At 35.0% G+C, this 13,570-nt stretch overlaps 1 protein-coding gene across 5 annotated transcripts in view; it reads right to left on the reverse strand.

Annotated features, from left to right (window-relative positions):
* Positions 1-4,263: 4,263 nt before the first annotated feature.
* Positions 4,264-13,570, reverse strand: part of xpo4 (exportin 4) — a 245,986-nt gene continuing 236,679 nt past the window's right edge. For all 5 annotated transcript variants that reach the window (XM_060826076.1, XM_060826077.1, XM_060826078.1 and 2 more), the window contains 5 exons: positions 11,034-11,152; positions 10,587-10,717; positions 9,874-9,991; positions 8,530-8,622; positions 4,264-8,399 (listed from right to left, as the gene is read on the reverse strand). In XM_060826076.1, the coding sequence (XP_060682059.1) occupies positions 8,202-8,399; positions 8,530-8,622; positions 9,874-9,991; positions 10,587-10,717; positions 11,034-11,152 (659 nt within the window). In that variant the 3' untranslated portion in view covers positions 4,264-8,201. The remainder of the gene's footprint in view (positions 8,400-8,529; positions 8,623-9,873; positions 9,992-10,586; positions 10,718-11,033; positions 11,153-13,570) is intronic.

A 13,570-nucleotide genomic window follows, 5' to 3' on the forward strand; every position in this document is an offset into this window, starting at 1 on the left:
TGTCCTTTATTTATTTAGTTATCCTTTTTTTTCTCTCAGTGAAGTGGACTTTTTAAAACAAGGGTAAAACTAATTCTGTATTTCATTAAATACTTGTTTAACTGCCTCCACTGTTCTTCAGTTGTTTCACCCACAATCAGATTTCCCAGTTTACTGTGGACATGCTGTCTCAACTCATTAACTTCATTCTTATTTAAATCCAAAATTCTAGCAGCTGATTCATGCTTCTGCTTTCAAATGCTGCACTAAATTCAATCAGGTTATGATCACTATTTGATAAATGCTCACATTTATGTTACTAATTAAATTTGATCCATTACTCATTACTAAATCCAATGCTCCAATCACAGAAAGCAGTACACCAAGAATGCTGTATCATAAAATGTTTCTCTCTTTGCCTTTTCATAAGTGATAACAACTGTTCATACTTCTCACTGTTGGTCATGAAAATGGCGATATAGTAGTAACGTCACTGGACTAGTAATCCAAACGCCAGGATAATGGTCTGAGGACATGGGCTCACGTTTAGCACAGCAGCGAGTGGAATTGAAGTTCAGTTCATAAATATGCAATGTAAAATTACTTTCAGTAATAGCAATCATTACTATTATCAATTGTAACTAAAACCCATTTGTTTTGCCAGTATTCTTTAGGAAAGGAAATCAGTCCTTATGTGGCTGTCCTACACAAGACTCGAGATGCAAAGCTGTTCAGTAGTTGACAATTAACTTCCCTCTGAAATGGCAATTACAATTCAGTTTCAAAGGCAGTTAGAGATGAGTACATGCTGGGCTCCATACAAAAATAATGAAGACAGGTTGCTCAAGGTCAGCAGAAGACATTTCCTGTGTAGAATTTATGAAGATATACAACTGATTACTATATGCAAGGTGTTATTAAAATACATTTTATTAGAAGACCCCTGATTACTCCAAGTCCAAAGAAATTCTCAATTTTGGTCACTGAATTTCACTTCCTCCCTCTTTTAAAACTGAATTTTTAATTATATAACATTTTTCCAACATTATTTTTTTTTCTTTTCCAAAAATCTACAAATTATATACATTAAAAATCAAAGCTGCCAATATTTTGGTCAACAGGTTAAAAAAAGATTTACACACATTCCATTCAGTTTAAATTAACAGCAGGAGGTTATACATCACAATTTACATAACATAGCAATGTTCAGATCCCCCTCACTACTGAGCTCAAGACTTAAAATTATTTTCAGTACATAGGAATTTTCCTGTATCTCTGGTTTACAACAGCGACAGCTTAAATGTGAGATTGATGCTTTTAATCTTGTGCTCAACCTACAGCGAAGGTAATGATCATCAATAACAATGTATTTGCGTAGGAAAACGTGAAAGCAAATTTTGGTTACTGGATGAATGTCTAGAAGGCAATCTTCTAAATAAACCTGTTGGGACTATAATTTGGTGTTGTGCGATTTTTAACTTTGTCCACCCCAGTCCAACACTGGCACCTCCAAATCATAACTGCAAAACAATCACTCTCAAGGACAAATTCTTACTACTTAAAAATTCCTGCGACACAAAACTTAAAATGGTCAAAATGAGTTTGGATGTAGGTTTGTTCGCTGAGCTGGAAGGTTCATTTTCAGACGTTTCATCACCATACTAAGTAACATCTTCAGGCGAGTCTCTGGACAAAGCACTGCTGGTGTTTCCTGCTTTGTATTTATATGTTTGGGTTTCCTTGGGTTGGTGATGTCATTTCCTGTTCTTTTTCTCAGGGGGTGGTAAGTGGGATCCAAGTCAATGTGTTTGTTGATAGAGTTCCGGTTGGATCATCAAAGACATCTTGGAAATGACTGCCAGACTATCAGACCCTTTGGCATCATGGTAGCCCATAAACCCACCAACACACTAAAACAGCAGCTCATGAACTTGAAAGACCATATACAGACAAAAAGCAAAACTAATGTCATTTACAAAATACCATGCAAGAACTATAACAACACTACATTGGACAAACAGAAAACTAGCCACCAGGATTTATGAACATCAATTAGCCACAAACAACATGACCCTCTCTCACTAGTATCCTTATATACTGATAAGGTTGGACACCACTTCAACTGCGACAACTCTTCCATCCTAGGACAAGCTAAACAGAGGCATGCACGAGAATTCCTAGAAGCATGGCATTCCAACCGGAACTCTATCAACAAACACATCCAGTTAGATCCCACTTACCACTCCCTGAGAAAGATAGGAAACGACATCACCACTGGAAATGATGTCACCAACCCAAAGAAAACCAAACATATAAATAAAAAGCAGGAAACACCAGCAGTGCTTCGTCCGGAGGCTCACTGAAGATGTTATCTAGTAGGGTGACGAAACGTCCGAAAATGAACCTTCCAGCTTAGCGAGCAAACCTACACCCAGAACCTCAACCTGAGCTACAAATCTTCTCAAAACTTGGTCAGAAAGATTGTTTGACTTTAATTTAGGCAAAAGCTGCATAACAAGTTAACCATTTGCAAAGAATAAAGTTAATAGCACCTAATTGTCAGAATTGGAATGGACTGTTATAGTACTGTTAAAACTAGAATTTCAGCTCTGACTCAGAAGCAGTATTCTCACTCAGGTCAGAAGGTCTACACAAGCGTAGTTTATTGTATTATTAGAGGTGCTGTCAGTTGGGAGAGAGATTAAATTAGCATCTCTTCTGCAGCTCAGATGGATAGAAGATCCATTACACTATTTGAAGAGCAGGGGAATTTTCTTGGTGTCCTTATAAGCACCTTATCTTAGCTAGCATCATTCTATTGTAGATTAACTATTCATAGTAGTGTGGAAATTGGGTGCTGTATTTGTTTTCATTGTAACAATAATCAACTTTGAAAGTGATTCATTGGCTGTACAACAGTTGAGAGACGTCCTGAGGATATGAAAGGCACTAGAAAAACACAAGCTCGTGATTACTTTAACTCATGCTAGTGATTACAGGAGAGCACGTCTCCGCTGTCAATTTGATACTTAAAGGTTAAAGGTAATTGCTTGCAATACAGTAGTCACATTTGAAATGAACACCAAATTGTTTCAAAATGTTAACATTCACTTGTATACACCTAATATATTGTTCTGCTCAACCTGCTTTTCAAGGAAATGTTGATGAATAACAGATAAGACTGTCAAATATAGTAAAGTCTGAAATGAACAGTATTATATCAGGTGATTAGCAGACAAACGGAACTCCAGTAAATAAATAAATATATATATATATATATATATATATATGTGTGATTCAATTTACAATTGAAATAGGACTACTTTAAAGGGGGAGAGGTTACTTGGTGTAGTGGTAATGTCACTGGTCTAATAATCCAGAAACCCAGGAAAACACTCTGGGGATACTGAATTAAATTCTTGAACTCAATTAATAAATTTGACATGTAAAGCTTATTTCAGTATTGGTAAACTTGATAACACAATCCATTGTCATAAGAGCCCATCTTGTTCACTAATGTGCTCTTAAAATTGGCTAACAAGCCACTCAGTTCAAGCACAGTTCGAGATGGACATCAAATGCGGGCTGTGTCAGACAACCACATCACCCAAAGGAAGAAAAAAAAACTTCTTTAATAGATCATGCTTCCTTAGAAAATTGTGGATTTGAAAATCACCACTCTCTCAGGTTCCAGCATTACTATCTAACCAACACTAATAATCTGAAACATAATTACGATCTAACAGGTATTCTAATTTATTAAATACTCCTGGATTTTAAGCAGTATATTTTAGAAAATTGCTAAGCTTGAAGAGACTTGATTTCTCCTCATACATATTCAATATACTAGGCAGGGAGATGGTCACAATGGGAAATAACAGAGTCAAAAGTCATGAATCAATTTCCAATAAATTTTAAAAAATAATTAACAAATGACAAAGTTGATAGTAAATAGGTGAATGGAAACGAGTTCTCGCAAGTTACTTCAAAACTTCTACCAGCAAAACAAAAACATTTTATAAAAACAATTTTACTTTACAATGATTGTTGGTATTTCAAATTCCACCAATAATGTATCCTTAATTATAAAAGGATATTTTAAAACCCTCAATTTAGTGTTAACTATAATTAGTGGCACATTGCATGCTTGGAACAAGTGCTGAATGAATTAAAAATGTTTTTAGTCTTTTTATTGTTTAAGTGTGGTGAGAACAAGCCTGGAAACAAAACCAAATTTTATTGGTGACAGATTATTTAAACAGCAGCCAAAGTTTATTTGGTCATTACCGCATATATACAGAGAAACATTCCATGTGGAGTTTTGTTTTTAAAAATGTATCTTGTACTATGCAAGAAGGGTAGACTATGCAATAGTCAGAATTTCACTGAACTCAACTGCACCAAGACATTATATTTTTATATAAGAACACTTATATGATACATTTTAGGCGAGACATCCCCAAAACATATCCTCAAACTTTTACAATTCCTTCTATGTGCAATTAAAAAGAATTTAAATGATCAAAATTTCTATAAAATAATGTACATAAAATGGTGCTTGCACACATTAGGATGTAATAAAACATGACAAAATAAATCACAAGTAGTACAAAACAATGCACAAAACAGAAGACTAATCATTTAAATGCATCACAGTTGTTACCTAATGCACAACCACACAAACTGGTTACACATCAAGAAAAGCTATGATTCATTCAAGACAAATCCCAGATGAATTTTAAAAAATGTCACAGTAGTTGTCACATGGCAGCAATCAACAGAGTATTTCCATTTTCTTGACCTGCAGTATTTCACAGCATAGTTAAATACTTTTGTTCAACAGTCCTAGATATTCCTGGTCAGAGTAAGGACTGAAACCATGGAATTGCAACTAAAATGTGGCATTATTTAGAAATGTTTAAAGTATCACAGCCAATAGTGAATAGGCATTAATCCTTTATCTATAACTTATTTTTATACAAGTTTTAATTGTTTAAGCACAACTTGGCTTTTAGCAATTTAATTTAAATTTGATGATTAACTTAGCCAACAAAATAGTTTCAGCAGTTTAACCTGTGTAGGATAGAAGCTATTTGAATAACATGATAAAATGGTAATATAACTTTTCATGGACTTCGAATTACTTATGCCAAGTCCAACCATTCTTTTGAACATACATTCCAACACAATACAACATTAAGCGACTGCTGAGTAAATCTGTACAATACATCTCTTCCTCTACCACCCCACTTTTCTGTATCTAACACAGTAGGTTCTATTTCCATCACTAAAAGAATCTGTCTTCAGCATGTATTTGCAATAATCTGTTGGTACAAACAGTTCAGACATACAACCAGGTTGCCTTACCACTAACATGAAATTTGCATAAGGTGTACTACTCTGCTATGGAACATACGTGGCGAAGAAGATCCATTATTTCATTGTACTGATCATCTCATCTTGTAATCCAGTAAAATCATTTTTGATGGGTAAACTAGACAGTACATCTTCCAGAACCATAAATGAAGGGAATGGGTAGGGAAAATAGGGAAAACCAATGTTCATTTTTGTTAGGTAACATTTTAAGCTACATTTTGTGCTTAAGTTAGTAGAAACTTTGTATTTTCTTCCAATAAGGTACAATTTGTACACATACAACTCCTTCAAACTTGATTTAAGTATCACAATCTTCTGGTATATCAAAATAGTTATCACCAATTTAGACTAAAGAAAACAAAATCCTGCGGATGTTGAAGATCTGAAACAAAAAATACAAAAAGTATTTAGTAGCATCTGGAGAGAAAGAGAAACAGAGTTAAATGTTTAGAGTCTCATATGACTCATTTTCTGAAGTGGGAACTTCGGGGTTCTGAAGTATGACATTGGACTGGATATGTTAACTCAGTTTCTCTCTCCACAGATGCTGTGTTCCTCTAACAGGATTTTTATTTATCACAAATTTCCATGATGATAATCCAAAAAAAAGGAGGGACATTGATGCAAATTATTGCAATGGTTGACATGTATTATTTGCATTTGGAATAAAATATGTTAAATTCAAATATGCTGAACACCAAAAGAATGCTGATTTCAAGCACTCATATTCACTCACCTTTTCTTAGAACAGATGTACAAACATGGCATGCTATATTAATAATAATTTGATTAAAAAACACAATCAATCGATATGGTTCCCAACATGTTCTTCAACCATGTTACTGGCCAGCTTTCAAAAATCAGTACAGACTTAATTTAAAATAAACAAAGTAGCTGAAATTAATGTAGAATGCTGGTTCAAATGTTTCATCGTTAAATAATAATCTTCACTTTGTACATTGAGTTTTGAAGTCCTAAGGTGGTCAGCAGTCAAACAGAATTGTGCCACTGGTCAGCTAAAAGAACCTTCAAACAAAACAGGATATTTTTGAAGAGCATTGGAGTTTTGGAAATACTACAAAGCAAAATAAATTAGTTTCCTACAGAAAATTGAACTACTACACTGTCTACAGAGATTTTCAAGTGTAAGTTTTTCCTTAGTAAATTAGGTCTGACATCCTAGAAGTGAAAAACAAAACAAAAATGCAGCAACTATTCCATTAGCTACTTTAATTTTATTTTAAATTGAGTGTGTTGAGAGATCCATACAAAATTCACTTAACGGGTTTGCTGGCCTCAAAAAGAAACTAAGCCAAGTACAATTATTTTCTTCAGTAGTTTCGACATACAACCTGTACAAGTTCATCAATGAAGATCCTCTTTCTTCTTGAGAGAGCATTAAAAAAATACACCAATACTGGAATGAAAATACACAGTAAGTTAATCAACACTGAAAAGGGAACAATTTCGGATTGAGGCTTTCATTAGAACCGATCACATCCAAAATGTTACTCATCTTTCTCTTTCAGATGTTCAGTGACCTACTGCACATTTTCTGTTTCACTTTTTAAAATGGTGTGACCACAAGCTTTGTTTACTTCATCCCTATATTTAAAACTTGCATGTTCATACTCAATTCTCTCATCCTGATTAGTTCCATTTTTGGAGTCCTGAATTTGCTGTGCAGTATAATATGTGGTTACCCATGTATCTATATTGTGATTTGTTGTCCAACAGCTAGTCAAGGCAAATTTGTCACAAACAAAATGCCCAACAGCTTATTTACATTTATTCTGAAAGTGTTAAAAGTTTGATTGACTATACAACAGCATAAACTAGAGTTTGTTTTTAAACTAATGCCCAGTTTATCCTGGTGTGTACTATTGAAAAACTCACACCCTAGAATTCATTATTGCTTAAACAGACACAAGAACCTAGCAGTGTGACAGTTCGGGTCTAACATTTTGTTTTGTTGAACAAGTAAATTCCTTTAAGCTTTAATGTAGAACTTAAATGGCTTAATTTAGTATCCAGAATGACAACTTCCAATTTTTATGTAAATGTTAATACTACTTTTGACAACAAACAATGAGCAACTTTTCCTTTTTGGGAAGGGAAAATTACAAGAAAAAAGAACAACACAAAAGTTGCCACTTTGGCAATCCAGTTTCAGGTATTTCAAAACACAAAAGTTTCATATTTACAGAAAATAAGGCAACTGGTTACAATTCCTAAAGTTCACGGTTGGGAAGCAAAAATATATACTTTATTCTCAATAGCAGGCAGTACAAAGTGAATCTGAAGTATTGTGTACTACGTGATCACTGCCTGATATGGAAATAAAATCAAGATTCAAATGCTACAATTTGGTGTTTTCTTCAGGTCACAAATAAATTCATATGCTGGAAAAAAATAAAGCTAATTTCAGCCACAGCATTTAGAGCTGTGTAATTTGTCTACAGTGATTCCCTCAAAACAAGGGCTCAAATATAAACAATAAGACAGTTTATCTGGCCATTGGGCAGCTGGCTTAAACCAGACATGAAAAGGCACTGGATTCATTCACTGTGCCCATTCATCCATACATACCGGAATTCTTTAAAATACACTTTTCATTTTTTTAAGTAAACAATTAGATTATATGACAAATCATGGCTAAGAAATACTGGCAACTGAATAGTGGTGGGTTCATCCTTCTGTTTTAATATGGTAGGATTAGACCAAATATCCTGAGTGTCTAAAATCCAAGATGGCAGGCAACAGCCTTGAAACAGGTATAAAATTCAGTCAGCTTTGATTTCCATGCTTTACAGTGCATTTTCAACAAAGGACTTTGCAGTTCGAGGCTATTTAACACATAAAAGACCACCAACATTTGCCATAAAGTCTTTAAGACTTTTTAAGAAGGCCATCCTCTGTTTGCGGTCCAGTGTAGGGGGAGTGCTGCTTCCAGTAAGACTGTTGAAGGCATCTGCTAATCGTTGATATATAACTGGATCCTGCTGGCTTGATAGTAGAGTTTCAACTAATTCTGAATACTCAGCCTATTGAAACAATACATGGAATGAATGATCAACTTCCATAAAAAAGTACATTAGAAAATATAGCATGCAGAATCTGAAATGAATTCATTTGGAAAAAAAGGTAAGGAAAAGAGGAATTTAAACCATTTACCTGATGCAGACATACTAATGTGTAGAAGGCTTCACCTGCAGCATCAGTGAGTTCTGCACTGTGCTTCTGCAATACCAGCATGTCAAAGACGAGCTGTAATGACAAACTCGACAGAATGAAAATACAAACCAAGCACAGTAAGATAAAATTCGTTATTTTCAGTGCATGAGTGTACAGATAAGACCACCAAATTTATATTAGAGTCTGGGTAGAGACCAGTAATGTTTTTATTTAGATATTTGAGAGATCTCAGGTACTTACTAAGAAAATAAAAGCCACAGACTTCCATAGTTTGAACTAACAAAAATAGATTTACAAGATTAGAATAGCAAAACTGTATAAACTATGTACTCTAACCTCCAGTGTTGACATGGGGTAAATAAGGCTGACTAACCAATAGAATAATAGAATCCCTACTTTGTGGAAAGAAGCAATTCAGCCCATTAAAATCCACACCCTCCAAAGAGCCTCATGTTGCCCAGTGGTTAACTGTGGTCAACCATCACAAAAAATACATTAAATAGCAAAGGTAGTAAAAATATTGACAACCACCTGATGAAGGAACAGTGCCCCAAAAGATCGTGCTTCTGAATAATCCTGTTGGACTATAACCCGGTGTTGTGTGACTTTTTACCTTTGTACACCCCAGTTCAACACTGGTCCCTCCAAATCATGTAGTAAAAATAGATCCCCAGATTTCTCAAAATCCTCCAGATGTTGGTTACTGTAGTCAGCAAGTTTCTTTACAATTTTACAAGAGATACCAATTCTTCACTTTTGAAGATCTAGCTTTGAAACTTGGCAAAAAGCTCCATCATGAAATGCCTCCAAGATTGCTCACATCTGACAGTTCACTTTCCTTTCCTGGGACTGTGCTCTCCCAGATTCTGGAGACTGTACTTCAGCAACTGTTCACAGGCACAATTCCAGCCCTTTCTCAGATAGCTAGCTTTACTAAGCTGGTATTCTCCTGGGTTTTTCTGAGCTCCAACAACTACACTAAGGAAATATTGCTTGTGGACTTCCCCTTCTCCCACTCACAGGTACACTGAACTTTTAATGACTCACTAGCTGCTTCTGAGCTCCCACAGCTTGAGACAGCTCCAAAGACAGTCCTTAGTTGTACTTACTGGCTCGCAGAACTTCTGAGTTCCAAGTGCTTAGAGCCTGCAACAGCTGCTCAAACTGAGCTTTTTCTGGCTGCCAACCACCCAACTTACCAGTATCCTGAAGATTGCCACTTTCTGCTTTGACTGTCCACATCTCCTGAACAGGTTACACTATGACCACATAAAATGTGGTCTGAAGAATTAGTTAATGGCACTTCACCAATATAAAGTGTACCTTGAGAAAATGCCTAGTTGCAGCAAAGAGTGGTGATTCTGCCTCTTGAGCCTTGGCACATGTTTCAGCCAAAGGTGTGAGGGCTTCCAAACATAGCTGGGAAACCTCAGACGTCATTCTAAAGGAAACGGTTAAGGAAAGATGCAGAACTTCTACACAATGTTCAAAGTTTAATGGAAACAGGATTTGGGAGAACAATTCAATTGAGATCTATTCTATAAATGAACAAACACATTAAAAATGTAAGTCACTGTCTCAAAATTGCAAGAACACAAAGATATGCAGACTGATTTTTGCAGTACAGAGGATTATAGAATAAATTGTGCCCTGCTCATATCCATTCAGTTGTAAACAAAACCCACAATCTCAATTAAGGGACTATTTAATTGTTACCTACTTTCTGTCATCCTGTTAAAAAGAACTTCACAGAAGTTCAGTAAATTACTGAAAATTAAAGATCAAATGTCAAAGATATTGCAGAGCCATACAATGCTTTCTACATTCTTTCTAAAATGAAGACTGGACCTTCGCAATAATATGAGGAAAAGCACTATTTGGTTACTTAGGGAATATTAAATGTGCAACTTCTCTAGTTTCTGGAGAGAAAAGTCTGAGATTGTCCGTATACAACACAAACTCATCAGTCTGAGATACAAACCAAACATTTGATGTCATTATTATAACTCCCATAAATCAGACATTCCAAAGGATACGAAGTCATCCCCAATTCCAAAGAGTACATAAGACTCTTAAAAAGTTCTTCAGGAAGTTGCGGTATTTTCTCTGGAAATATCTCACAGATGAAGGTGATTAATTTGTAATACTGGTTACACAATGATGGGAACTAGTATGACAAAAAACAAAATTTTTGAAAATATGATCTAACCAATATGGTTAGCAAAAGACAGGAACATGCATCATAAAATTACGCAGAAGTGTAACTGTCAATTATATCCATCCCCTAATGTCCATATAATTTCATGGCCTGGTGATTTTAAATTCTAACAAGGTGTATTGTTCAATTAATTTATTCTGTTCTGCACTCTGACAAGCTAAATTATTAATAACAAAATTGTTCCTAGTTTCTGGTTTTAGGAAATAGAAAAGGAATTGCTTTACATTATTCTCCACTTGTTTGGCATATTTTAAAAAAATGTTACCTTTAGTAAGTCTTGCGACATAAGTGGCAGTACAATATTCACTCCATAAAGGACTACATCAGCAGCTGACACTGATCTGTTTCCAGGCTGTCCAGGTTCTTGACCACGGAATACTTCATCTATACAAGAAACAGTTTACAAGAGGGCTTATTTAAAGACACTTATTAAACGATCAACAGTAATTAAAGTCCATGATGTGTTAATGGGCTGGGTAAAGCAGCATAAACTTGCATGTAACATTTCAGTTCTAGTGAAGATGGAAGAATACAGTTTGTTATCATTTTGTAGAGTGACATGACTTGCTTTAAGATTGAAATAAACGTTAGGGAACTCATTCTGTTTTTTCATCAATCAATTAAAAAGCAAACTTTAGTTTAACTTCTCTAATACCTTTTTTGGAAAAAAGGTTGATTTGATATTTCAGGAAGAAAAAAGTTAATTTTAAAAAGATCTGATCTGATGAAAAAGCCAAAATCACTTTCCAACTGATTTATCCAAATGTTAAAATTTCCATGCATCCTGCCATTCCAACATTAACTGCACCGGAGAACTATAGCTAAACAAAATATCACTTTGACAAGCAAACATAAGAATCAATGTCCTATACTCTCTCAACAGCTTTATAAATTATGCATGACGAACTGCAACAGTGTGAATTGAAGGGTGGATGGGTTTTTTCCCAACCATCTACCATTTGTTAATCTAATCCCACAACATTGTGACTAAAGTAGACTGGCAACAATTTATTTTCTCCTCTTATCTCCCCAAGTAGCACAGCAAGGGTAAGTAGCTTGAGAAATGGGGAATTCAAATTCAGTCCCTCTATTTAGCACCACAGAATTTCAGTGCTGTAACGCTCTGCACTAATTCTTATTAAACAAAGTACTATATTCCATGTGTTAATTTCAATCCTTTTAAAAACCGATCATTGCAGTGCTCCAGAATATAAATGCATTACAGTATTGTTATTGTGCATTCCTGTAATTTTAAAGTGTCACTAGTTGTCATAATTTATATATGATATTAGTTAGAAATTACTTGCATGTGAGTCATGTCTTAACTGTGAAGCGTGCTGATAATTGTGTCCCATTGTCACATAAGGTGTCATAAAAAGCACAAAATCCCAATCAGACCACCAAGATGCCTGATGAATTGCTATTCGAGACAACTACCATTAACTGAAAATAATTTAATTTATTGTAACACACCTAATTTTAACAATCGGCAGAGAAAGGAAAGGATTCCAGCTATGGGACTTAAACTACGCCCCTTTAAAAAACCCAGATTCACTCACATACTCACAATTAATACAAACAAAAAAGTCTGACACATTATGGATGGATAAACAAAAATACAGCAAACCAAATTTCCAAAGATCAAAAATCAATAGCTTAAGGGTAGGTTAAGTTCCTTTTGCTTTCAGCAACAATTGCACTATTTTTGACAAAACAATTTTTGATACTTCAACAAGTCCTTTCTTTTTGGAATATTTATTTTAAGCTTTTTTGGTTTTCTTGCCTCTTTGCTCACATGGAGAGAGGGGAAGAAAGACATGTTTCGTTTGCCAGCTGCTCTGCATTTACAATTTTGGTTCCTCTGCAGTTTACTGCAATCACTATCTGTCTCACTGTTTAAAAATCAAAATTTGTCTTGGATAGCTAAGCATGCACCACTGAATTTTTCCAGGTTGGAAAACTTGGTACTTCAGTGATATAACAGACACGTTTGCATTTCAGTTTAGATTTCAGAAAGCAAAATATATGGTTACTTATTCATCTCCACCCTTAAAAAGATTATCACCAAGAAAACTTTACACATATTCAAAACAAAATTATCTTCTACCATCCTCACTCATTCTTTACGCTGAATTTAAATAATTCCTTGTCATTTTTCTCCCAAATTCTTGAAGTATTTCAGCATTACGACTATGATAATGCATTAGTTACTGCATTAACTTTTCCAGCAATGTGAACATTTTTAATATTAAATAGTTGCATTGATAAACACCATCAGAACAATCTCAATTTCCTTGCAATTGTGATCCATAGTCTCCTTTTCCAATGTAGAGTTCTACTTCTGCTATTAGTTAATTAGAAAAGCATCCCAATGGATTTTCTATTCCTGACTCACCATCTTGCAATAAGACTGCACCTACACCCAAGTTACCGGCATCAATTGACACTTTAAAGGCTGGTAAATTCAGGGCAGCACTTATTAGAATTGCCTTCAGATTCTCAAAGGCTGCTTGGCACGATGGTAACAATATCACTTTTGCCTGTTTTTGTAATAAATCTTTTAAAGATGCAAGTGGGACTAGATTAATTTAGGATATCCGGTCAGTATGGATGAGTTGAGGCGAAGGATCTGCTTCCATGCTGTATCTATCTATGACTCTACAGCTATTGGGCTGACATTAGACACTAATTTCCGTTAATGCCCAGCCATTCCCAGAAAGCTCAATTTTTCATTTCATTTTAGGAATAGGGAATCAGTATCTTCACTTTTGCTATTATTGGCAACATTTTCCCTTGCCCTAC

The sequence above is a fragment of the Hemiscyllium ocellatum genome, chromosome 6, assembly GCF_020745735.1.
Source record: "Hemiscyllium ocellatum isolate sHemOce1 chromosome 6, sHemOce1.pat.X.cur, whole genome shotgun sequence".
Taxonomy (NCBI): domain Eukaryota; kingdom Metazoa; phylum Chordata; class Chondrichthyes; order Orectolobiformes; family Hemiscylliidae; genus Hemiscyllium; species Hemiscyllium ocellatum.